Raw genomic sequence first — 27,311 nt, forward strand, 5'->3', positions numbered from 1 at the left:
CCAGGAAATGCAGACAGACCAGAAGGAAAACAAATCACTACACTGCCCCTGAGCAGGAAACACAGCTTTGACTTAAATTAAGCTAGCTTAAGCCACAGTCTAAATAAATATGTTCCCTATAACAATTTCATTTAAAAATAAAATTAAATGAGATATGAACCTCCAGGCTGGCATAAGAAACTGAATCTGCATGTCTAATTTTGTTCCATCGCAAAACCCCACTAAAGCTACGGAAAAGGGGGGATTTTGTTTTTCTTATCACAAACTCACAAAGCCAGGAAGGACAGGAGTGATGGCTCCAACAACAGGATTTTAGAATCTGGAAAGCTGATGGCCCAGTGGTGAGACACGGCAAGCTGACCAAGAAAGCAGAGTCCTAAGTAAGGGACGGCGAGGAGAGCTGGGAGCCAAGTCAGTGATAGCCCCAGATCTCTGCAAGGCTCTGGACGGGGTGTGGCAGGCACTCAGGGACCAAGGGTAAATGGAAAGGTTCCTAAGTGAAAGTCCTCCTCCACTTCAAACTGCTGGGTAACCACTTCCACACTAGTAGACCTCGGAGATTTATTCTCTGGAAAAGCGTAAAATGGAGAATCACTGGACTGGGAAGGGGTCAACCGAGCCAGCTGAGAAAGCACAGGGAGGATAATGAAGGAAGCAGACGGTGTGGCCTCTGAGTGTGTAGATCCAACTAAATGCTGAGGCCCATCCGTCTGCTCCTCTGCCCACCTGTGGCCTCCTCCAGTGTGGCACCCAGGCCTTCACCCTACAGCCCAGTGTTTGGAAGACCATGTTCTGGTGGAAAGACCCAGAACCTGAAGCTAAATGAACCTCCAGGGAAGCTGGCAGTGGGCATGCCCCTCATGCTCAGAGCATCCACCTATCTTCCCCATGGCCTTCTCTTAGAGTGAGCCACCAACCAAGGGCTCCCAGACACCCTCACACCCTCCCAGATAAAGACCCCACAAGAAAAAAAAAACGTCAAAAAACCTATCTTTATTTTCCAAGGAGATAAGACATTGCATCCACTAAACAGGAAGTCAGAGTACAAAAAAAAAAAAAAAAAAAATAGAGAGAGAGAGAGGAAGAAAAAAAAGCAAAGAGTTCTTAGAAATAAAAGCATGTAAGCATGTCAGCAATGAAAGGTCAGAGATAAAATTGAAGAAATCTCCCAGAGGGTACAGCAAAAAGACAAAGAGATGGATACAGGAGATAAAGGAAAAATTAGAGGAGGAGATAGAGGGGCCAACATTCAGACACAGGGGACAGAGGGAGAACAGAGAGTGGAGGAAACGTGGCTCCCTGTGATATGACTTGAAGAAACTTTCCCTGAAGTACTCAACAGGAATTCTGGGAGTGAGGCACATGGCCCTGAAGCTCGCTGGGAGAAGTGCTGGGCCGGCACAGCAGCACCACCAGAAACAAGAAAGCTGCAGGATGCACTTCTCCGTCCTCAAGGAAGTACTTCCCACCTAGAAGCCCATGTGCATCCAAATGGACATGGTCTCCAGAAATGGAGTTCTTTCTCTAGAAGCCAGTGGAATGAAGGAGTAACCAAACCAAACCAAACCAAACCAAACAAAACAAAACACAAACAAAAAACCCCATAAAAACCACACTACAGGATAAAGAAAACAAGAAACCTAGCACTGGAGCCGTGCAACTTGAGAGACTAGCACTGCCTCTTGCCTGTGCCCCGAGAGCTCCAGAAGTCCAAGGAAAAAACTGGAGCTGATGCAGAGCCTGGCAGTGCTTAGTGCGGGGATAACTATACTAAGAGGTGACAGGAAGGTACGGGAAGAGTCAGCCATGGGTACACAGAAAACTGGGCACATTTTTAAGACTATTTTATTCTCCAGAAAAACTAAAAACCAAAAACCTGTCACAGTATGCTACAATGGTTGTCTGCAGAGTATCATCTGTGCAGGCATAAAACATAAGTATTCCTTACAGAGTTGCCCAGGAGGTAACATACTGGTAGAACAAGGGAGCGGCAGAGATAATGGCTGTGTAAAGGGAGCTACAGAGAAAGTCAATACATAATTCATGAAACTCATAAATGTGACGCCCCAAGACCGCAGCATGTGCACATTACTCAGAATCACAGGCACATGCCAGAAGAAAGAGTGGAGTCACAGGGGAGTTCTCAGTGAGAGGGGGCCCATCATGGTTTCTTGCAGCGTTTTTTGTTCTGTTTTTGAAGATTTTATTTATTCAAGAGAGAAAGCTGGGGGAGGGACAGAGGGAGGGGAAGAGAATGCCAAGCAGACTCCCCACTAAGCACAAAGCCTGATGCAGGGCTCTTGACATGGGGCTCGATCCCATGACCCTGAGATCATGACCTGAGCAGAAACCAAGAGTCGGATACTCAACCCACTAAGCCACCCTGGAGGCCTGGTTTGTTGGGTTCTTTTGTTTGTTGTTTGTTTTTTACCATTCCTTGACTTTTAAAAGTCATGTGCATGCATTACTTTAATAAAATAAGAATTAAAAGTTAAATGATGGGGTGCCTGGATAGCTCAGGCAATTAAGCGTCTGCCTTCAGATTGGGTCATGATCTAAAGTCCTGGATTGAGCCAGCATCGGGCTCCCCACTCAGCAGAGGGCCTGCTTCTCCTTCTCCCTCTGCTGCTCCCTTGCTTGTGCACTGTCTCTCTCAAATAAGTAAAAAATAATCTTTAAAAATAAAAATAAAAATTAAATGAAAAATGCACATGAAAAGTGTGCTACAGACTCTGCCATGGAGAAATACTCAGTGAACTCCAACTGTTAATGAAAGTCTCCTAGGAGTGCCTGCCTGGCTCAGTGGTAGAGCATCAAGACTTGATCTCAGGGTCATGAGTTCAAACCCCATGTGAGACATAGAGATTACTTAAAAAAAAAAAAAAAAAAAAAAAAATCCAGACTCAGGCAACCCCCACATCCTCCCATCCAGCTGGAAAAGCCCATTCCCTGTCCCCCACCAGTGAAGGACTGTTCAGTGGGTCTTCCGACCTTCACCAAGTCCTTAGAAAGCTCCAGAGCAGCCTCCTGAGCCTCCCCTCCTCTTGGTTGTGCAGTTAGCAGTGGCGATTTACTGCCCCAGGACGCCAGGTACTTTCAGCTCAGAGGCAGGAAATGACTAGACAACAATTGCTCAATCCCCAACAGTAACCAGTGCAAACACCTGGCCTTCTTGACATCACAGGTAGCCGTTAGCATGTTGCCCAAACTGTATCCCAGACTGCAAATGCTTCCTTGTCTTGGCCGGCACCCTTCTGCATTCTGGTTCTCTGACTTTTTGAAGAAATAGAAAGTGTTTTCTAACCAGATAAAAATAAGTATTTCAGAATTTAACCAGCCACCTACATGTAGGAAAGAGTATTTTAGTCTTGTGGAAAGAAATTTCTTAATCACACAAACACAAGAGACTGAAAGCACTTTCTTTTCACATTCCTCTTGGTTTGTTTGATCAAGCTCTCCAAATCCTACTCTTAAGATTTCTCAATCCCCAACAAACTAGATCAATGGAAGAACTATTAAAGAGAATACTGTTGCCCTTAAAAGGACATGTTGTTATTTGAGCTTGTTGAGAAGACTACAGGAGCTTTGTCATCTACTGCAATCTGCCGGTCTACTCCCCACAGGACCGGGAGAGCTGCAGAGGCCTTGAGACTCCTGTTCAGGTGCTGGCCTTTGGGCTCTAGGCCTGGGACAATGCCAGCTCCCCCAATTCCAGCCCCCAGCACATCCCACTCCCCGGCAGGCAACCACACAGGGAAGACGCTCTCTGCCAACCCAAAGAATTTATTAAAATGCTTATCTCATATGACTTTGTGGTATCTGGGGGAGAGAAAAGCCCTATCTTCTAGAGATCTGCACTCAAGGTCTGGCAGTTGAAATCATATGGTGTCTGGAATGTGATTGAAAACAGTCCAGGAAAAAAAAAAAAAAGGAAAACAGTCCAGGAGGGGGTGGAGACGGATGGGTGAAACGGGCCATATGTTGCTAACTCTCAAAGTACCTGAGAGACCATTCTTCTATCTCTATTTCTGTGAATGTTTGGGAAAGGCCACAATGTAACTTTTAACAAGATAGTAAATAAAATGCTCATGTCAAGCATGTGGGATGGCTATTCAGAGGACCCTGGAGGAGGCTTACTTCCAAGAGTGCCCCAATGGGAGGCCATCTTGGCTGTCACACAGGGAGGGACCACGCACTGTGAGTCACCCTGGCTGCAGAGGCTTCTTGGCCTCGAGAAGCTAGGGCCTCTGAAGGGCAGTAACCAATAAAAGTTCTAAGAAATCTGCTCCCACACCAGAGGTCAGTCCAGTCCCTCACTACCTAGACAAAACCTAACTATGGGAAAAGTCCCATTGGCCAGAAGCCTTGCTATGTCCATGCCCTGTATGAAACAGGGACAGAGGAACACAGGGCCAGGCCAGAGTCATCCCCCAAGAGACAAACACAATCTGAGCTGTGAAAAAGCCAAAACTCAAATTGAACTTGAGTCTAACTCCACTTTAAAAACACTGGTATAGGGATGCCTGGGTGGCTCAGCAGTTGAGCATCTGCCTTCGGCCCAGCGTGTGATCCTGGGGTCCCGGGATCAAGTCCTACATCAGGCTCCCTGCATGAAATCTGCTTCTCTCTCTGCTTGCGTCTCTGCCTCTCTCTCTCTCCGTGTCTCTCATGAATGAATAAATAAAATCTTTAAGAAAAAGTTTTAAAATACTGGTATATACATGTATTTACATATTTTAAGATATATACATATCAAGGTATTACTCACAGAAATAGGACTGGAGGTCAAAAATCAAATTGTCACCAATGGCCATCTCTGGGCAGAGAGATTATAGAAAACATCTTCCTGTTTTGAAATCCTCTACAATGTTATCAGAAAGGGAATAAGTACTGTATACACTGGTCCTGAACACAGTGACAGAGGCAGGCCCAAGCTGCTGGGACTAGCTTCCTGTGCCCACACCACCTTACCCCAGTCTCTCCACACATCTGCTCTGCCCACCACAGCCACAGCCAGGGCCTTCTGCTCAGCCTCCTCTGCGGCCCCCACCCACTTCGTTCCTGCAGCTGACTGCTCTTCCAGTTTGCTCCCTGCACCACCCACTGACTGCTGGACTCTCTCCTTGGAAGGGCTGACACCCTCGCATACTCCACACATCCATCACCTTGTACCCCACCCTTCAGAAGCAGCACAGAATCACAGCCCGTCTCCCTCACGGGTGCATACCTGTATCTTTCTCCTCCCTTCCTCCTGCGTGTACACACACAGTCATCAAATTACAAAGCTTCTTTCTTTACAGACTCTCTCCCTCCTAAATCACCCTCTCTCCATTCCCATTGCCATGGCACCTAGTAGGTCTCAAATTTGAGTGTGCTTTCAAGATCAACAAGGGTGCTTGTTATAAAGGCGGGTTCCTTGACAATGCCAGATGTTGGCAAGGATGTCTGACAAGGGGAACTCCCCTACATGGCTGGTGGGAATGTAAATGGGTACATACCAACCTGGGAAAACTGTTTGGCAGACCACAGTAATGCTGAATTCAGGCCACACCCCTCAACCTAGCCTGGATGCTCAGCCCAGAGAGCATCCAGCATATACCCATCAGAAGATATTCCCCTGAATATCCCTGGGACTATCTTCACATAACCAACAACTGGAATTAACTCCAATGTCCATCAAGCATAGGGCAGAAAAGTGACCTGCAGTCAAGTAACGGATGAATAACACATGGCATAAATAAGAACTGCTACCCATAGGATGATCACCCATCACAGACATCATGCTGAATGAAAGATGGCAGACACAGTATGATTCCAAGACAGGAAATTTAAGAACACATCTCTACATGGCCCAGAAGCCAAAAGAGTAGGAGCAGAATCTACAGTGGCTGAAGCACACAGGGAGGAGGTGCTAGGTGCCAGGCCTGTTTCAGATGCAGGCTTGGGCTATGGCTATGGGGCATTTACACATGTAAACATTCATCCGTTATACTTCAATGTAAAGAAGCACCAGGGCGCCAGGGTGGCTGTCAGCTAAGCCTCTGCCTCTCAGGGTGGCTGTCAGCTAAGCCTCTGCCTCTCGATTTCGGTTCAGGTCATGATTTCAGGGTCCTAAGATCCAGACTCACATCAGGCTCCGTGTGCTCAGAGGGGAATCTGCTGCTCTCCCTCTGCTCCCCACCCCCATGTGCTTGCCCACACAAGAGCGCTCTAAAATAAATAAATAAATAAAACAAAAACAAAAAACCACACACCATGTGAGACAACCAGAGCTGCTATGCCCCAGCCCCATCCCCAGGTTTGGACTGGAACAGCCTTGTGACTGAATTCTGAGTACAGAGCACAGGTTTCCCTCTGTACTTTCACAGACTTGAATCCTCCCCAACATGAATCAAAGCAGACCCGTAGCTTTTGGAGGGCTCAGGGTGATCCATCAGAGCCTCTCAGGGCAAATCTGGCATTTTTTCTACTTTATAACAGAAGCACCATCCAAAACCGTGACCAGATCACTTCCTCAAACATCACCTCTGATGAGGACTGAAACAAAGTTGGAAAGGGGTGGGGAGCAGAAAAGGATAAGCAGGGATGCGGATAAGCCACTTGTTAACCAACAAGCACCCCATCCACACCGCTAGAGCCTCTGGGAGTGTGAAAGGGATGGAGTTTTGGTCCAGGCCTCCAGCCTGGATGTACCTCACCTGCCTGTCCCTCTCCTGGACCAGACGCAAGTGGCTCAGCTCAAAGGCTAACCAGCAGCTGGGCCACTCTGGTTCCCTACGTGCCCCCCACCCCTCCAGCAGATTCCCAGGCGGAGAACTTACAGAAGCCTGTGGGGCCAAAGGCTAAGTAAGATGAAACAGGGTCCAGAAGGAGGAGGGAGCAAGACAGAAGTCAGTTGCTATTCATCAAGCTCGAGCACCAGAATGTGTATAAATGAAAGAATGGGTAAGTCTGAGGGAAGGGTGTACTGAGCACTCTGTACTATCCTTACAACTCTGTATGTTTGAAATATTCTCAAAATAAAAAGCTCAAAGTAAGAGAATGAAGACTTCCAGAGGTCCAATGTCTTCTCCAAGGAGTCACTGCACTCAGTAATGGCCATTCCACCTCAAGATACTTGAGGTCATTCAATCAGGGATCTTTATTAGCCCCCACCAGGTTAGCAAGAGAGTTGTTTTCAAGTAGAAGGGAGTTTCTCCCTCACAAGGTGGGTTTCCAGATCATTACACCTGGGATTCTAGTGTATCTTCTTTGCTCTCCAGGACTGGGTCTTCAATTATTTACCTGTTAAACAAAGAACCACCTCGTAACTGTCATGGACTCCCTGTTTTTAAATGTTTCCAATTAAAAAAAAAAAAAAGCTCCAAATGAGAAGTGGTTCAATGTTGAGGGGCACTGATGAAAGAAAGCTCTGGAAGGCCATCAGAAAAGAAGTCAGCACTGTTTTCCACCACCCTATCTGCTATTATTATGCACCTCATATCTAAGTCAAGGCACCATGCCAGTTGCTCAGTGAGAGGTAGAGGTATAAGATCAGGACCTACACTCAAGGAATTTATAATACCGTTGGCAAGGCAAAAAAAAAATTATAATGAGTATAAAAATAGCAAAAAAGAATTCTTCTGTTCAGTGCATGTAGGATGCACTCAATGTAGACCCTACAAACTCAAGAGGAAGAATTGCCATGGGTTGAGCCATCAGGGCTCATAAAGAGGGGATGAGGCCAAGGCCAAACCTCCAATGGGGAAAAGAACAGAGAAGAGTGAAACCAGAAGGCCTGGCATGGAGGAGGGAGCATCTGGCTAGGGCTCTCATACCAGCACAGAGGGAAGGCCATCTGGAAGGACAGTTTCAAGTTTGAAAGAAGAATGCTTCTTAGCAGGGGTAGAAAGGAAGTAATCATCTTAGGAAGACTGTGGTGGCAGTCAGGGCCCTGGTGAGAGGACACCCACCCCAATGTCAGAATGTGATTTTCCACCTTATGGTAGCTATCTATGACCATGGCTCCCTCCTCCTCATGTGCAGACAGGGTCCACCCCTTCTTCAAAAGACTTTTGACTACAAAAGGAATATATATTTATTGTTAACAAAAATACACACGTACTGAAAGCTACAAAGAAAATTAAAATTACTCAGATAATCAGCTAACAACATCTATTTAACAAAACTCACTCAAGGTAACTGGATGACTCAGTAGGATAAGTGACTGCCTGCAGCTCAGATCATGATCCTGGGGTTCTGAGACAGAGCCTTGAGTTGGGCTCCCTGCTCAGCAGGGAGTCTGCTTCTCCCTCTCCCTCTCCCCCCTGCCCATTTGTGCTCCCTCTCTCTCAAATAAATAAAATCTTTAATTAAAACAAAACAAAACAAAACACACTCTGGACCACATGTCTTACTTGCTAACCTGCTCTTCTCATTATCAAAGGCTATGGAACACTTCCCATGTCATATTCTTTTTAAGATTTTATTTTTAAGGGGCACCTGGGGGGCTCAGCGGTTAGCAGTCTGCCTTCGGCTTGGGTCGTGATCCTGGGGTCCGGGGATCGGGTCCCACATCAGGCTCCTTGCAGGGAGCTTGCTTCTTTCTCTGCCTGTGTCTCTACCTCTCTCTGTGTGTCTCTCACAAATAAATAAAATCTTAAAAAAAAAAAAAAAATTTTATTTTTAAGTAATCACTACACCCAAAGTGGGGCTTCAATTTACAACCCTGAGAACAAGAGTCACATGCTTCACCAACTGAGCCAGCCAAGTGTCCCTCTTATGTCATTTTTTTTTTTTTGGAAGACGGATTTATTTTGGAGAGAGAGACACACACACACAGAGGGTGAGCATGATAGGCGGAAGGGCAGAGGGAGAGAAACTCAAGCAGGGAGCCTGACACCAGTCTCAATTTCAGGACCCCAAGATAATGACCTGGGCCACAGTCAAGAGTTGGAGGCTTAACTAACTGAGCCACCCAGATTCCTGACTCCCATGTCATTTTTAACAGCAGCCCTAAACCTACCATCCCTAGCTCCTAGAACAAATCTAATCCAGCTCCACTGCTGTCTTATCTCCCCCTGTTCTTCTTCTGACTTGATGTGGACATGAGCACCCTCACTGCCAAGAGACTTTGAACACTCTCCTGCATTTTGCCTTGGAGGAAATGCCTAAGGAAGTAGACATTTTAAGCTTACTGGAATAAAGAGTATTGCCAAAGGGCCTTCAGAAAAATGGCCTCATTTATGTGCTTCCAGTAGCAGTTTGTGAGGATGTCCGTTTGCCTGCGTCTTCCCATCATTGGTGTTAAGATTTTCTCCAACTTGGGGGGCCACCTGGCTGACTCTGGCAGAAGAGCACATGACTCCTGATCTTGGAGTTCTAAATAAGGTCAAGCCCCACGCTGTGTCTACAGATTACTAAAAAATAAGGGGTACTTGGGTGGTTTAGTTGGTGGAGTGTCCAACTCTTGATCTCAGCTGAGGTCTTACCTCCAAGTAGTAAGTTCAAGCCCTGTACTGTGTGGAACCTACTTAAAAATCAGTCAATTAAATCAAATCGAATCTTGGGGTACCTTGCTAGCTCAGTCAGAAGAGCATGAGACTCTTTTTTTTTATTATTAAAAACTTTACTGAAGTAACAGTAGATTCACATGCAGTTATAAGAAGTAACACAGAGATCCTTTGTAAACTTCGCCCAATTTGTCCCAAATATAACATTTGTGTAACTATAGTGTACAGTGTCACCACGGGGATGTGGATGCTGATCGTCCACTCACCTCCTTCAGACTTCCCATGTTTCCTGTATTTATTTGTGTCTGCGTCACTGGAGCATGAGACTCTTGATCTCAGAGTCATAAGTTAGAGCCCCACTTTAGGTGTTGGGAGTACTTAAATTAATAAAACTTAAGGGATCCCTGGGTGGCGCAGCGGTTTGGCGCCTGCCTTTGGCCCAGGGCGCGATCCTGGAGACCCGGGATCGAATCCCACATCGGGCTCCTGGTGCATGGAGCCTGCTTCTCCCTCTGACTGTGTCTCTGCCTCTCTCTCTCTCTCTCTCTGTGACTATCATAAATAAATAAAAATTAAAAAAATAATAATAATAAAAAAAATAAAACTTAAAAAAAAAGAAAAGAAAGAAAGAAAGAAAAAAGACTTTTTCCAACTCTGAGGCAAGCACCCATCAGGTTAGCCCACTATCACCACAGAGCCATAGCAGGGCTCTGGTGGTGCTTGGGAATCCATGCGCTACGGCATTCTTGGAGATGCAGGAATCCCCATGAGGGGTTCAGACTGGGGGAAACGAGTGTTCAAGCAATTCAAGCACAAACTGGTAACTCTTCACAGAGCCTGTGAAGAGGAGGGAGGCAGCAGGTGTCCTGGTGTCCTGGAAGGGTGAGCAGGATGGGACTACAATGTTCCACCATGGGAGGGATTGGTCTCATGCAGGGGAACAAAAAGGATGCAGAACAGCCAGGGCCAAGAAAGAGCTGGGCTCCTCTGAGAAACCACAGGCAGCCCAGTATAGGGGGCTACAGACCCTGAAGGAGGGAGTCAAACTGAGATTTGAACCCAAGGCAGTGGGCAGCCACTCAAACATTCCCACCATCAACATAACTGAGGGCAGGGGGTGGAGTCCAAGAAGCAAGGATAGATAGCCTGAAGCTGAATGTGGCATGGGGTCCTTACGCTACTTGGGGGGCGCCTAGGTTAAGGCTGAGCATTTGCCTTTGGCTCAGGGCACAATCCCGGAGTCCTGGGATGGAGTCCCACATCGGGCTCCCTGCATAGAGCCTGCTTCTCCTCCCTCTGCCTGTGTCTCTCTGCCCCTCTCTCTCTGTGTGTCTCTTGTGAATAAATAAACTCTTTTAAATTTTTAAAAAAAATAAACTATGCTACTTGGTTTTAGGATTTAAACTTTCCATTTTGAATTTTTTAAAGTTCATTACTATTCCTCAAAAAAAAAAAAAAAAAAATGCACCCTCTGGTATGTAACCAACATTATTGCCCTGAGGAATGCTTTTAAGGGCACTCCCTTGCCCTGCATGACAGTGGCAGGGAGATGATCATGTGACAACAAGGGAATGTCTCACATGGGAGCCTGGACTAACCACATCCACCTTGTCATAAATGGCAGCAAGAGCAAGAGTTGGAAGACTTCTGGTCAGGAATGGATATAAGGGCTGTAGGTGTGATGGATGGGTGAGGTCTCTTACAAAACGGAGCTGGTGAGGCTGGGAGCCTAGCTATAGCCTGTGCGAAGGCCAAAGATCATTGGAGGCTTGCTGGCTGGCCCTTCTGCTACTGTTTGGGTCCCACTGACCCACGGGGAGTTGCTAAAATTGCCAACAGGATGCCCGCCAGCACCTGGCTTTGGTCACCTTCCAGCTGCCATCTCTCTGCTACGCCTAAAAAACAGGACCTCGCTTTCAAAAATTAAAAGGCAGTTTGCCTCTTTTATCCTGCTTTGGTTCCGCAAGCATTCATTCGTAACATGCAGAGCTAACTAGAAGCAGCAGTGACCTCTCCTCTACACCTCAGTTTCTTCATCTTAAAAATGGAAGTAACAAATGCATCGACTAACAATGCAAGCGCGAAATCAATGAGCTAACATAGTCAACTCCTGCAGTGGGGATTCATATCAGTTGCTGTTGTTGCTGCTATTAAGAAAGCCTTGACCCCAGAGCAGATGAGGGCCCACAACCCCTCAGGTCACTGTCACTCCTGGTCAAGAGGCAGTAGGGCCAAGGTTCAGGACTCTGAAGTCAATGGCTCCACAATCACTTCCTGATTGCCATCAGGGGAAGTCAGGCTTGGAGGAGGTCAGAGAGACAGGCCCCTGGCCTCCGGGAATGGACATAGTGGTGGCTTATACACAGAAGCCTGCAAGCCAGCCTGGTTGTTTAGATACCAACCAGGCTATGAAGAAAGCAGCGGGGCTCAGTACCTTCTCCACTGGAGAATAAAGGCCAGAATCACACCAGGAGGGCACAGGGCCGTTGGGAAGCCTAAGTGGAAAAGCCACAATCAAGGCTCAGCCGAGACACCCTCGCTTCTGCTTGGAGGATAGAACATAACCCACAGGCAGAACCGAGACATGTAAGTTTCAGGGCACACTCCACCCGTCCTAAGGCCTCTCCAGGCCCTTGGAAGTTGCTCTTCAGTTGTTTGTTCTTTGTTCCTCATGGACTTTTTTGCTTTGTTTCATTATGTTTCTGGCTAAATAGCACTCAACTTTCTTCTTATGGTCTAAGCAGATAGCTCTGTATCTCCTAGGTCCCAGCCTGGAGCTCACATCTCCTTTGGGGGCTTCACCAGAAGAGGTGGTTGACCTGTCTGGCCTGAATCTGCTCCGCGCTCCCTGATCTCCTGGCACTCGAGTAAAGCCCTGATACACACTGCCCTTCCCCACCCCCCACCCCCAGATCTCCTCCCCTCTGCAATCTGTTCAGCTCAACAGACATTTATTTATCTCATGTCTATATGTGCAATCTGCTGTTCTGAGAGGTGGGAGGCATAAAAGTCTAAAGAATAAGATGGCAGAAAAATTTAAAAGAAGGGGAAGAACTGATTGACGAAGTCCTTTCATTCACTACTTACCTACCTGTCAGGCATAGTGCCGGCTACTACAGATACATGCTTGTTCTCTAGGATCCCACATACCAGACATGTGTTCAACACTAACCCAGCAATCCCCCAGGAAAGCCCTAGGCCCACAAAAGCCAGGCTGAGAATTCTAAGGGGGGCATCCTCCCATGTGCTGTAGGGAGAGTGGATGTTCAATGAAGAGATGATTTGAACTCACCAACCGTGTCACAACTACCCTCCCCACAGGCTCCTTCAAGTGTCACCAATTCCCTTACCCAGGCTTGGGGGTTTTACCTTCACCTTCCAAGGCTCCTACTCCTGCAAGAACCTAGGGAGGAGGCATCTGCTAGGGCTCAGATGGAAGTCTTTTCATTTTTCCCCCCACCTTCCCTGTGAGATAGACTGGGCTATGGACTGGGCTAATGGACAGACTGGGCTAATAGACTCTAGCCATTTCATAGGTGAGGGAGATGACCCAGAAAGGTTAGGTACTCTGCCCATGGTCACTTGGTAACAAGTGGAGAAAGTTGGGGGTGGGGTGGTTGCAGAGCTTCACAATGCATCCTGGCACAGGTACAGAAGACCACTGTAGTATGAGAGGGCGGCACACACACCCCTCAGAAAAATACTTCCTCTTGCACACTTCAACACGTGTTTTATATGCCAGGTGCCATGCTTCTTGGGACTGGGGCCCACGGGAAACTACAAACGGCTGAGATCCAACATATCAGCGAGAGTGACCCAATTAGGCAGGGTAGGCAGAGAAGGATCTGGAGTATTTAGTATTTAAGCAAACATCTAAAGTAAAGGAAGAGAAACTGGTCATAAATGTAGTGGAGGGAAGTCCACCCATTGCTGAATACCCTAAATACTTCATAATAACTTGTTTAAAAAGAGAGAACCAGGCAGCCCAGGTGGCTCAGTCGTTTAGCGTCACCTTCGGCCCAGGGCCTGATCCTGGAGACCCGGGATAGAGTCCCACATCAGGCTCCCTACATGGAGCCTGCTTCTCCGTCTGCATGTGTCTCTGCCTCTCTCTCTCTCTGTTTCTCATGAATAAATAAATAAAATATTTTTAAAAAATAAAAATAAAGAGAACCAAAAAAAAGAGAGAGAGAACAACAACAACAAAAAGAACCTGGAATGTTAAAAAAGCTGAAAGGTCAGAGAGGCTGAAGCAAACTGAGGGGATTAAGAGGTGGCTAGGCCAGGCCACGGTGAGGAGCTGGGAGAGTAGGCCATCTGGAATCTTGTTCTAATGCTGAGAAGTTCACAGACAGGTTTTCAGCAGGGCAGCAGAGAACAAGGGGGAAGGAGCAGTCCAGAATGGGTCCAGATGTGGCAGAGGCAGTAAAAGGCTAAGAGGCTATACCAGAGAGTCCGCACAAGAGCTCTCCTAACCAGCCCCAAATCAAAATCACTTTTTTCTCATAGTAGCCAAGAGACTAGATTATCGGCCCCGTGATCTGAAGCACTGTTCTCTTAATAGATACTCAAGAGCCAAGCGGAGACAGTGAACCAGCTATCAGATGCTTTTCCTTCTGCTGAAACTCCTCAGTTCTTCACTATGCTTTCTTTACTTCCTCACTCATCTACACAAATTACTTGGGTTCTAAACATTTCCCAAGATATCCACCTTCAAACAACAGCATAAACACCAGAGGAAGTTAGACTTAACTCTGTGAACATAACAAATCAAGGCACCAAGAATCATGACTCTTCCAAGCGAATCCTGGAGAGAAAATAGACAAACCCGAGAACTGAGAGCACCAGATCGTGTCAGGCAATCTTTGAAACTGCTCATTCCAGCAGTTTCAAAGGGCTCCCCAAAGATGCCTATGCCCTAATCCCTGAAACCCGTCAACATGCTAGGTGTTACATGGCAGAAGGGACTTTCCAGCTATAATAAAATTATAGACTTTAAACAGGAACATCAGGGTGCCTGGGTGGCTTAGTTGGCTAAGCGCCTGCCTTCAGCTCAAGTCGTGATCCCGGGGTCCTGGGATCAGCCCCGCACCAGACTCACTGCTCTGAAGGAGGCCTGCTTCTGCCTCTCCTTCTGCCTGCCATTCCCCCTGCTTGTGCTCTCCATTAAATAAATAGTAAAATCTTTAAAAATAAATAAATACGGACATCATCCTGGATTATCTGAGTGGACCCAATCTAACCTGAGTCTTTACTAGAGAATGTTCTTGGCTGAAGTCAGAAAGATGCAATAGAAAAACCCACCCCTGTTGGAGGGGGCCACATAGAAAGTATGAGACCGAATGCAGGCCACCTCTAGGAATGAAGACTAAATAGTAAGGTCCGAGAACACCTTAGTCCTACAACTGCATTGAATGAATCTGGCCAACAACCTAAATGAGCTTGGAAGCAAATTCTACCACAGAGCCTCTAGGAAGAAATGCACACCTAACCAACATCTTGACTTCAGCCTTGCAAGACCCTAGGCAGAAGACTCAGCTGAGTCCACCTAGAGCTTACATCTACTGAAACTGCCAAGTAATAAATGTGTGTTGTTTTAAGCCACTATAGATGTGGTAATTTGGTACAGCAGCGAGAGAAAAACTAATACACAAGCAGCAATCTGGCAAATAAAGGAAAGAATACAGCTTGCCTAAAAGCAGAAGGAAGCTGAATTATGAAGTATCCAGACAGTCCTTGACACCCAGAGACTCTTCAATTACCCTCCTGCCCTCTGACTCTCCCCAATCCCCCAATTTCCTTTGATGGCAACTCAGTCTTCTGGTTCTATGGTTCTGGTTCTAAGGTCTTCCCAAAGAAAAATCTTTGCCCTAAGGGCTTTTCTTGCCGGAGCCCTGAAGTGGGTCATACCTCATGATTTCATCTATAGACAACTCCAGGGGATCAACTCCCCCAAACAAAACAAAACACTTCACTGATTCTGCAATATCTGCAGAATTGCCCCCAGACTATTCCAATAGCAGTGCCCAGAGCCACTAACTCTACAGTCCCCACGCCTTCCACTGTACTAAGAGGCTTCCCAGCATTCCATCCCACTTCCTTCCTTCCACGCTGCTGCATTCCCCAACCCCCCGCGCCCTCCCCCCCGGCATTCAGTTTAGTCATCAAGGACTGTCTAAGCTTGCTCTCCCCTTTCTCTGGAATGGTCTTCCTCTTTCAGTTTCCACCACTGTCTAGTACAGGCTTTTATACTCTCTTACTAAGTCATTCCACAACCATTTTATGGAGCAATGTGACAGGCAGTGATCTAGCAGTAGGAACACAAGGATGAAAAATGACAGGTCCTCAAACCCCAAGAGTTCAAAACTCATAATGGCCTAACTGGCCTCTCTCTTCTGTTCTTGATCCATCTCCAGGGACTCCGGGAATCTTCCCAACTCTGGCATTTCACTACCTCAAAGCAGGCCACATGCCAAATACAGGCTCAACTCCTTAGCACAACACTCCCACCGCTAACATGTCAGCACCTGCTCACCCTCATTCCATTACCATCTCCTGAACCTCGTTACTCCTCAATCCCCAGAATTCAGCCTATAGCAATATCCTCCAATGCAGTGAGAGTTCATACTTCTCCACTACTCAGCTTGGAATGATGGCCTTTCACACTCCTACTTGTCTTTTTAGGGCACAATCTATTTGCCACCTACTCCAGAAGGCTGCTTCTGCCCTGCTCAAACTGTCCATTCTTCCTAGGAGAAAGAACTGCACCGCACTGCAACTGCTTCTTTATAGTAATGCGTTCCCAGAGGGCAGGCAGGGGCTGTCTCAGGCGAATTTGTGGCTAGCACAACACCAGTAAGCTCAGTAAAATACTGTTGAACGAAACAAGCAGTGGGTGGTGAGGAGCTGGAGTTCCACTAGGTGAAGCCTAGGGCTCAGTGGCAGCCCCTGCATTGAGGGGTTCAGCAGCTGAAACTGTGGGGAAAAGGTATTAACCCCAGCTCTTCACTCCCTCCTCCCAACCGACGGTCGCTTCCTGACAGCCTCTTCCTGCCACCCTTAGCAAAATCCACACTGGGGCGGGACTGGGGCGCGGGGGAGGCAGGTTACCTTTAAGATTCTCCATCCCCCACCACCCACAGCCCCAAGGACTAGCTTCCCAACCTCATCTTCCACCCACCCCGCTGCAATCTCTTTCTCTCACTCTGATGTGCTTTTCTTAAAGACGAGTCACAAAACACCCAGATCTGCTAAAGCCGCCACGGGCTGCCCCCTTCCTTTTTCGAATTCAGTGTGATTCAAAGCAGGGGAAAGTCTGCAACCAAAGCACACAAATGACGAATGAGAACGCTCAGGACGATGACTCATAAGCCAGAGCTCGCTGGGTTTGCAGAGTTTGGCCCCGGGAAAGCTAACGAAGAGTCCATATCAGCCAAGAATGGAAAGGACAGCCGAGAGCTCAGCCGCGCCCTGGACTCACGCGAGCCCCGGGAACCTTCGGCTCTCGGAACCCCCAGGCCCCAGCGGGTCCGGCCGCCCTAGGTCTCCCGCGAGTCCCACCCGGGCCTCGCCCTCCGCGCGCGGGAGGGCTAAGGGGGGGAAGGTCCGGAGATTTCGCCCTCTAGCCCAGCCCCTACTCACATTTGACTGACCAACTTCTGCCGGAAGGCGGTGCTCCGCCAATCGGTCTCCTGCCCCGAAACGTCCATACCGGTCCCTCCGCTCCCACCGCCCGCGTCCCGCTCCGCCGCCGCCGCCGCCGCCTCTACCGCAGCGCCAGGCCCAAACCCGGAAGCCGTCGGAGTCGCCTCCGCCGCGCCGGAAGCCGAGCGGGGATTGTGGGAAATGGAGTCGCGCGCAGGGACCTGTGGGAAATGGAGTTTCGGGACCGCTCAGGGCGACTTCTCAGCGGCCTCCCGCTTACCCCAAACCATGGCCCCTCCTCTAGCGCCTCTACCGCGCGGGACGGGAATTCCAGGTGCTCGGGGCTGACCCGACCGGTGTGGAAGAGCCATGGCTGCATAGTACTCCTGGTACTCCCTGCAGCCGGCCTACCCTGGCCACCTGAATCTCTTGTGACCCATACTCTCTGCTGGCCTCACCACCAGCATGAGATCTGCACCCTTCGGCCAAGCTGCTGGCAAGTCTACAGCGGATGCTATGGAGATTGTTTATTTATCACATATTTCGCAGCACCTACTGTGGGCCAAGTACTACGCCAAAGTGATCTGGGCTCTGCTTTCCCACCACTACCTTACAGCGCCACATCCAAAGTGTGACCACATAGACTTCGGTCACTGCTTCTTTCTGCTAGCCTTTTGGATCTCATATCCCACTGTATTTTGTAAAGGGTGGTGATAAAAGGAGCCTAAGCCACATTTATTTAATTCCGGACTTGGGGCAGCACCAGGTGGCTCAGTGGTTTAGCAACGCCTACGGTCCAGGGCGTGATCCTGGGGACCCGGGATGGAGTCCCACGTCAGGCTCCCCGCATGGAGCCTGCTTCTTCCTCTGCCTGTGTCTCTGCCTCTCTGTGTGTGTCTCTCGTGAGTAAACGAAATCTTAAAAAAAAATTCTGGACATGGGCAATCTTGCTTGGCCCAACAGCCACGTCCCCGTTTGAGCACAGTCCAGATCCTTGCTTGAGGCCTGACGGCACACAAACTTGTTGGGTGAAGGTGGAGGCAAGTGAGCTGGAGGTGGGATGCAAGGGGGTGGGAGGAGCCAAGGATACTTTGAGGATTATCAGAGTTCTGCTGGATGGAATCTATGTGGCCCTTGTCTGTGCCTCAGGGGTTTTGGGGTGGGGGGTAGGTGGCAAAAATCCTAAACCTAGATGGTTCCCAAGTGCCAAGTGAGCAGTCACCAACATGGGCCTCAAAGAGTGTGAGTGGGCACTGACTGGTGTCTGTGAAGTGCCAGACCCAGGCTAGGCTATGAACACCCTTTGTCTCTGTGTCCCAGGCAGGAGCTTGGGGTAGGGGGCTGCAGTGTGGACCACTGAGAGAGAGAATGTGAGCAGGTTCCCCAGAGGGGCCCCTCTTCCCCACAGGGTTTCAGGCCTTGTGTTGAGAGCTTTTCATGATCTTCAAACTTTTTGTTCATTCTCTTAAAAATACGTTTTAAAAACTCTGTACTTAGGATGATCAACTTGTCCTGGTTTGCATAGGACTCTCTGGGTTTTATCTCTGAAAGTCCTGCATCTCAGGTCAAATGGCATGATTGATCACCCTATCTATATTCCTCTTGCACATTTTTAAAAACTGGGATATAATTTACCTCTTTAAAGTATACAATTCAGGGGATCCCTGGATGGCACAGCGGTTTGGCGCCTGCCTTTGGCCCAGGGCGCTATCCTGAAGACCCGGGATCGAATCCCACGTCGGGCTCCCGGTGCATGGAGCCTGCTTCTCCCTCTGCCTGTGTCTCTGCCTCTCTCTCTCTCTGTGTGTGCGTGACTATCATAAATAAATAAATAATTAAAAAAATAATAAAGTATACAATTCAGGGATGCCTGGGTGACTCAGTGGTTGAGTGTCTGCCTTCAACTCAGGGCGTGATCCTGGAGTCCCAGGATCAAGTCCCCTATCAGGCTCCCCATAGGGAGCCTGCTTCTCCCTCTGCCTATGTCTCTGCCTCTCTCTCTCTGTGTCTCATGAATAAATGAATAAAATCTTTAAAAAAAAGTGTGCAATTCAGTGTTTCTTAGTATTGTTCACCTACTCATAAGGTTGTACAACCATCACCACTCTTTTGCACATTTTAAACTTTTTTTTAAAAGTACACTTCACACTCACCATAGGGTTTGATCTCACGATCCTAAGAGCAAGAGTCACATACTCTACCAATTGAGCCAACTTGCACATTTTAGGTTGACATCTAAACACTTTTCTAAATACCTTCCCAATGATATGATTGCAGTGTATCCTATATTGTATATGGGCTTCAAGTGCATTTTGTTATTTAGATCCTTGGCTCTGCACATTCTGTTCATCAATTTATTGGTCTCATAATTTCACTGGCAAAATCCGTCCTCAATGTCAAACCCTTTGGCAAATGAGACTCCCTGGAGCTCTGGAAGAAAAGGGTGGACTTCATATCATGCCCAACCCAATAGGGTCCCCAGGACATCTCTTCCCCTCTGCACTCTGGTTTTGGAAGGCTGATAGAGCCACAGACACAGATTCACAGACAGACAGAGGCTGGGGCCTGTCAAGAGTTTATCATTGGGATAAAATTAAGTTCTACACCCTTTAATGTTTGCTCCAGAGCTCTAGTTCTACTTGTCCCTTTGTTTGGGGCCCAGAGGTGGTAACTCATATGGCAATGGTCCTTGGTTAGAATCCAAATGGGTGACGAAGGAAGGAGAGGAGGTAGAGACAGCCACAGACCTCTTAGCCTAGGGAAACAGGACGACCAAGAGAAGATGGATCCTGAAATGGACCTGCACTCTCTCAACACCTATAGACCTTCCCCCTTCCCTGGGACCCCAGTGTGAAAGTGGATGGTTTAGATCCTGAGGATGAATGATGGAGGAAGCTGAAGCCATGCCCATGCTTGACCTGTATCCCACATGACTTGAGAGTGATTAAGTCTCTGTCCTCCTGGTTCTTGCAGGCTACCTTACCATGGATCCACTAGTGATCCACTAGTCACACATTTTGTGAATATCATTCTGGGCCCTGCAGGAGCTGGGAGCTGGAAGCATCTGGGGCAGATGAACTTCTTTCCCTCTAGGGAGCCTTGCACATATTCTTTGAGCCTCCGTCTCTGTCTCCCTTCAAACTCACGTGAGGATTCCTCTGATTCCACTCCTTGCTTTGGTAATCAAGTCCATGAAAGGTGATCATCTGCCCCCCCCTTCCCCCCCAGCACCTGCTCAATATAACCCCTCTACTATGTTTAGCCTAGAGCCTGCAATCAATTCTGTGTGTGGATGGCAGGGCTGGTGTGTGTGTGGGGAGCAGTGGTGATTATTTCTCCTAAAAACAATACTTGGAAACTTGAGAAGGACCAAACATTATAAATCCCATCATTCAGAGGCTGCCATCGTTTATATTTTGATGAATTTTCCATCTTTCCCCACCCACCCTTTAGTTTAAAAAATACAAGTCATGGTGTAGATGCCATTTGATCCTGTACTGTAAACCTAACATCATACCATAAGTATATCCCCAAGTATTAACAATCCTTTAGTAACTGGAATTTTAATTATAATTTATATTATAAAACCACATCATGGGCAAGTCTATGTAGGACCAACTGTAACCAGTGTAAAATGCATTTTTTAAAAGATTTTATTTATTGAGAGAGAGAGAGAGAGAGCCCAAGCAGGAGGAGGGGCAGAGGCAGAGGGAGAGAGAGAATCTTAAGCAGATTCCATGCTGAGTGCAGAGCCCTATGTGGGGCTTCATCTCAACACCCTGAGATCGTGACCTGTGCTGAAATCGAGTTGGATGCTTAACCGATTGAGCCACCCAGGCACCCCTAAAATATAATTTTAATAATAGTGTCCTATACCAATCTATGAAATCTGTCACATCTTACTCGTTCCCTTGTTCTTGGACATTTAGATTCTGGATGTTTGATTTCCTAGTACAGGCAAGATATAACAAACATCTTTGTGCACAGATCTCTGTTAGAGTTTCAGAAGATTTCCTCAGCCCAGGCACTAAACATGGGTCCTGAGTTCTAGGGACTTATATTTGAAAGCTCTTACATTTGATGGAATTTCAAATATTACACATATTAAAAGAGATTTTTAAAAATAGATAAAATTGGGACACCTGAGTGGCTCAGTCAGTTAGGCAGTTGGCTCTCGATTTTGCCTCAGCTCATGATCTCAGGGTTGTGGGATCGAGCCCCCAGTCTGGCTCCACACTCAGTACAGAGTCCACTTGTTTGTTTCCTCTGCTCCTTCCCTCTCTCCATCTTGCTCTGTAAAATAAATAAGTAAAATCTTTTTTATAAAGCAGGTAAAATCATAACTTTCATGCAGATATTAACTCACTGAACAGAAATCTGATAACAGGAGTGCCTGGGTGATGTAGGCGATTAAGTGTCCAACTCTGTTCTGGGTCAGGTTGTGATCTCTGGGCCCTGATCTCAGGGTCATAAGATCAAGCCCCTTGTTGGGCTCCATGCTCAGCAAAGTCTGCTCGAGATTCTCCCTCCCTCTCCCCCTGCCCCTCCTGCTCATGCTCTTTCTCAAGTAAATAAAATCTCTTTATTAATAAAAGATGTATTTATTTATTTATTTGAGAGAGAGAGAGAGCACAAGTAGGGAGGAGAGGGAGAAGCAAGCTCTCCCAAGGAGCCCGACATAGGGAGCCTGACATGGGGCTTGATCCTAGGACCCTGGGATCATGACCCGAGTCAAAGGCAGATGCTTTACTAACTGGGTCAACCAATCAGTAAATAAATAAATCATAAATCTTAAAAGCAAGCAAGCAAGCAAGCTGGTAACATCTTATTAGTTTTTTTAGTATTGGGGAATATTGCAATGAAAATGTAAATGAGACAAAACTGGCCTCTCCTACAGTGGAGGAAGAAAATCCAGTTGAGTCTCCACCTGGCATGATTTGCATGTCTATGGACAAGAATTATTTTTGCATTGCTATTATCTACATTGTACGGTTGTAAATCAGCTAGGGCAAGGAAAGACTGTAATCTGATAGGTGAAAAGGGTGTATTCTATACAATGCATAGTACTCCCTTGAAGTATGAAATTTTCCTTAAGGGCCTATCACATAATTTTTACAGTTTTTCACCTTTTTTCTAAGAAGGGAGCACTTTGCATACCTGCCAGCAGTCATCACATTATAGACTACAAAATTCAGTCTGGGTGAAGCTACGGATCAAAAGACCTGGTTTCTTCAACAAGAAGAAAAACACGAGATGGAAGGGAACCTGAAGATTAAAAGAGACTTTCAAGGTCTCCCAGCTGTATGCAGTTTGGATCTTGATTCGTAGAAACTTCAAAAAGCAACAACAAAACAAAGACAAAACCTAAAGGGTGCCTGGATAGCTCAGTCAGTTCAGTGTCTGACTTTTTTTTTTTTTAATCTTTTATTTATTTATTAGAGACACACACAGAAAGAGAGAGAGAGAGAGACAGGCAGAGAGAGAAGCAGGCTCCATGCAGGGAGCCTGATGCGGAACTCGATTCCAGGTCTCCAGGATGACACCCTGGGCTGAAGGTGGCCCTAAACCACTAAGCCACCAGGGCTGCCCAGTGTCTGACTTTTGATCTCAGCTGAAGTATTGATCTCAGGATCATGAGTTCAAACCCTACATTAGGCTTGACGTTGGGCTTGATGTTGGGCACGATGTTGGGCATGGAACCTATTTTTAAATAATTAGAAATTAGGGGATCCCTGGGTGGCTCAGCAGTTTAGCGCCTGCCTTTGGCCCAGGGTGTGATCCTGGAGTCCCGGGATCAAGTCCCATGTCAGGCTCCCGGCATGGAGCCTGCTTCTCCCTCCTCCTGTGTCTCTGCCTCTCTCTCTCTATGTCTATCATGAATAAATAAATAAATCTTTTTAAAAAATTAGAAATGAAAAAACAAACCCCCCAAAAAAAGCGACAAAGGAGAACATGTGTAGAGTAATTGGGAAATGTGATCACTTGACTACTTGGTGACATTAAGAAATTACTGTTAATTGTGTGTTTGTGTGTGTGTGTGTAAGAATGGAATTGTTGGGGGGGGGAGGTCAAAGGCAGGATGTATATACAGTGGACCCTTGAACAACTCAGGCCTTAGAGGTGCCAACTTCTGCACAGTTGAAAATCCGCATTTAATTTTTGAGTAACTACTGACAGCCTACTGTTGACCGGGACTCCTACCAAAAACAAGGTCAATTAACACATACTTGGTATATTATACTTATTATATACCTTATTCTTTTTTTTAAAGATTTTGTTTATTTATTCATGAGAGGCAGACAGAGAGAGAGAGAAAGGCAGAGACACAGGCAGAGCAAGAAGCAAGCTCCATGCAGGGAGCCCAATGCAGGACTCAATCCTGAGACTCCAGGATCACACCCTGGGCCGAAGGCAGGCGCTAAACTGCTGAGCCACCCAGGGATATCCTATATACCTTGTTATTATAACAAAGTAGGCTAGAGAAAAGAAAATGATATTAAGAAAATCAGGGATCCCTGGGATACTCCCTCTGGGAGTATTTCTCCAATATAGACACCCAGAAGGGCAATCATTGGTTTGCAGAGAGCCACTTTACATTTTATTTAAATGTTAATAGCTACTGCCAGTCGTTGTAGGGGTTAGTTATCTAACGCTGCTGCCTAACAAATTACTCCACATTCAAGCATCTTAAAATGACAGTAATCAACATTTATTATCTTTCACAGTTTTTATGGGTCAGCAATTCAGGAGAGGTTTAACTAGGTCCCTGGTTCAGTCTCTCTTGAGATTCCAGGCAGATGTGGGACTTCAGAAGACTATGGCCTGGCCAAGACTGGAGGATCTGCCTCCAATGCAGCTCATGCGTGGCTGGCAAGTGGGTGCTGGATTTGATAGAGGTCTCAGTTCCATGGAGGTCTTTCTTTAGGGCTGGTTGTGTGTCTTCCTGACATGGTGGCTCACTTCCTGCAGACTGAGCAAGACAGAAGCTGCAACAACATCTTTTATGGCCTGGCCTTGAAAGCCACAGGCTTTTTCTTCTGCCTCATTCTAGTCCTTAGAAGACACAGTCACTAAGTCCAGCTCACATTCAAGAGGAGGAAGATTCAGCTTTACCTTTTGAGAAGGGAGGAGAGTCAAAGAATTTGCAGATATATTTTTAAAAACACTGTATGCTCCAAATTAGCTGTTCTGATTTACGTTCTCGTCAGCAGTGTATGTACATTCTCACCCTCATCAACCAACACTAGATCTCATCTTATTTATATTTGCTGTGCTCATGTTGACAAAGGCTCTCTCCTTGACCAAACTTTAGTTGGGCTCCTCTGAGCTCTCTTCCTAACCAAGCTTCAATGTTGGCCTGTCTAGTTTAGTCTTAGCAAAGAATTCTACTAAATCAGTTCAGGGAGCATCCCCCACCTTTGATACCCAGTCAAATTCTTTATCCTCCAGCCATGATAAGCCTGATAGGCCAATTTAGCAAAAATCTCCCTCCCTTGATGTCTGTTATTAGTAATTTTACATCTACTGATCCCCTCAGTCAGCTCTTTCCTACAAATCCCCAACTGTCTTTGTTGTATTCAGAGCTCAGCCTAATCTCTCTCTCTCTTGGCATACCCCTGTTGCAATAGTGTTCCTGAATAGTCTTCCTTCCTGTTTTAACAAGTCACAGAATGACTTTTTCCTTTAACAATGTATGAAAATGTGCTGTATTATTTGCGTTTCCGGATGGCTAATGAGATTGAACTTGACTTCTTTTGTTTATATCACTGGGACTTCCTTTTCTGTTTCTTTTTTTTTAATATTTTATTTATTTATTCATTAGAATACACAGAGAGGAGAAAGAGAGAGAGGCAGAGACACAGGCAGAGGGAGAAGCAGGCGCCATGCAGGGAGCCCAACACGGGACTCGATCCGAGTCCCCAGGATCATGCCCCAGGCCGAAGGCGGCGCTAAACCGCTGAGCCACGGGGACTGCCCTTTTCTGTGAGTTTCTAGTAAATATCTGTTACCAGACATTTAGCCCATTGATTAATTATCGATTTTTAGAAGTTCTTTATATATTCTGGGTAATAATCTTTTGTCTGCTATATATGTTGCAAAGATATTCACTGATATATTGTATCATTTGCTTTTTTTTTTCACTTTCCTTAATGTTGATGATTCTTGAAGGTATTAAATTTGTTTATTCTCTTTTGAATATTATCCATTTATGTCCATTTCCACCTAACCATTGGAACCCTAGTATTTTTATCGTTTTGTGTGAAATTTTTAAAAAGATTTCATTTATTGGGGCACCTGGGTGGCTCAGCAGTTGTGTCTCCCTTGAGCTCAGAGTGTGGTCCCAAAGTACCAGGATCAAGTCCTTCATCGGGCTCCCCTTAAGGAGCCTGCTTCTCTCTCTGCCTATGTCTTTGCCTCTCTATGTCTCTCATGAACAAATAAATAATTAAAAAAAAAAAGATTTTGTTGGGACACCTGGGTGGCTCAGCAGTTGGGCATCTGCCTTTAACTCAGGGTATGATCCTGGGTTCAGGATGGAGTCCCACATCAGGGGACTTCCCCCAAGTCTTCTCCCTCTGCCTATGTCTTTGCCTCTCACTCTCTGTGTCTCTCATGAATAAATAAATAAAATATTTTTAAAAATTTAAAAGATTTTATTTATTTATTTGGGGGGGGAGCACAAGCAGGGAGGAGGGGCAGAGGGAGAGGGAGAAGCAGACCCCCTGCTGGGCAGGAAGCCCAATGAGGATCAAATCCATGATCTAAGATCATGACCTGAGCCAGAGGCAGATGCTTAACAGACTAAGCCACCCAGGTACTCCTTGTATGAATTTTTTATATAGTATTTGACACTTGCTCTCAAGTTTGTTGCAAAGTTTCCTCAATTATTTTTTGTTTAGGATGTCTGCGACCAAATTGTGTAGCAGACAAGTGTGTTTGGCTTTTCTTTTGAAATATCTTCCATTGGGTTGAAGTTTAGAAAGTTTTCCATTATCTGTATCAGTTCTTTATTTTATTTATTTATTTATTTATTTATTTATTTATTTATTCATGAGAGACAGAGAGAGAGAGGCAGAGACACAGGCAGAGGGAGAAGTAGGCTCCATGCAGGGAGCCTGACATGGGACTCGATCCAGGGTCTCCAGGATCACGCCCTAGGCTGCAGGCGGCGCTAAACCGCTGCGCCACTGGGGCTGCCCCTGTATCAGTTCTTTAACCAGTTTCTCAGCCTCTTATTTTTCTCCGATTCCCTCCACTTATTTTTCTTAGAACCTATTCAGTGGTAGCTCTGTTCTAGGTTCTGGGAATATAGCCATGGAGGACTGGGTGGAAGTTTGTACCCTCAGGGATCTCCTAGAAAGCAAACACATCCATGGGAGGACACCAGATTATCCTGCACACCACAGCTTCTGGGGTTTTCTCTTCCCTTGACACTCCCCTCCTCTAGAATTTTCCAGTGGGGGAGCCACTGACTTGATCTGGGTATATTTGGGATGATGGTCCCTCTAGCTCCAAGAAGACAAGGCTTGGCCTTACTCCACTTTGCTCCTGGCCTTCTCCCCTTCACTCATCCTCATCCTCTTCACCCTCTAGCTCCTCTCTCCATCCTGAAGGTGATCTCTTTGGTCTCTCAAGTTGTGGTCCCATCTGTCCTCATCTCAGAGCCCAGACCCACCCTTGCAGTCTTCTTGTTCTCCCCTCCTTTCATAGCTCAGTCCCTGCAGGCTGCCTTCTGCCACTCCAAGGAAAGGCCTCTCTGGAGCAGATCCAGGGGCTTTGCCTCTTCTCCCCTCTGAGGCCACCCTCATACCCAGCCCCTTGGACCTTTGAGATTATTCCTCCCCTGTCTACTCTACGGGTTCCTGCTTTCTGGGTGTCCTTTGGAACACCAGTATGCCTTGTGCTCTGCCCTCAACTCACTCTCTTTTTTTCATACTTGTTCTGGCTCAGTGTATCACCTCTGGCTGAAGTGTATGATATGTCCATGATTTTACCTCCAGCCTGAAAAGTCCTCAGCTGGACATCTGCAGTCTCTTTACCCTTCCTGGGGCCAAAGTGAGCCTTGTCTTCCTCCAAACCTGCTCTTCCTCCAATCTCCTTGTGATGGGTGTAGTCTCATTGTTCTCCACCATCTCATGGGTTCACTCTTCCTCACTCATTACTCATGTGTAGTAG

The 27,311-nt window shown here is 46.7% G+C and overlaps 1 protein-coding gene across 2 annotated transcripts in view; it reads right to left on the bottom strand.

The window, feature by feature from the left end:
* Window positions 1-17,292, bottom strand: part of MED15 (mediator complex subunit 15) — a 68,674-nt gene extending 51,382 nt beyond the window's left edge. For both annotated transcript variants that reach the window (XM_077874621.1, XM_077874620.1), the window contains exon 1: window positions 17,133-17,292. In XM_077874621.1, the coding sequence (XP_077730747.1) occupies window positions 17,133-17,200 (68 nt within the window). In that variant the 5' untranslated portion in view covers window positions 17,201-17,292. The remainder of the gene's footprint in view (window positions 1-17,132) is intronic.
* Window positions 17,293-27,311: the final 10,019 nt, after the last annotated feature.

Source organism: Canis aureus, chromosome 27 (assembly GCF_053574225.1).
Source record: "Canis aureus isolate CA01 chromosome 27, VMU_Caureus_v.1.0, whole genome shotgun sequence".
Lineage (NCBI taxonomy): Eukaryota > Metazoa > Chordata > Mammalia > Carnivora > Canidae > Canis > Canis aureus.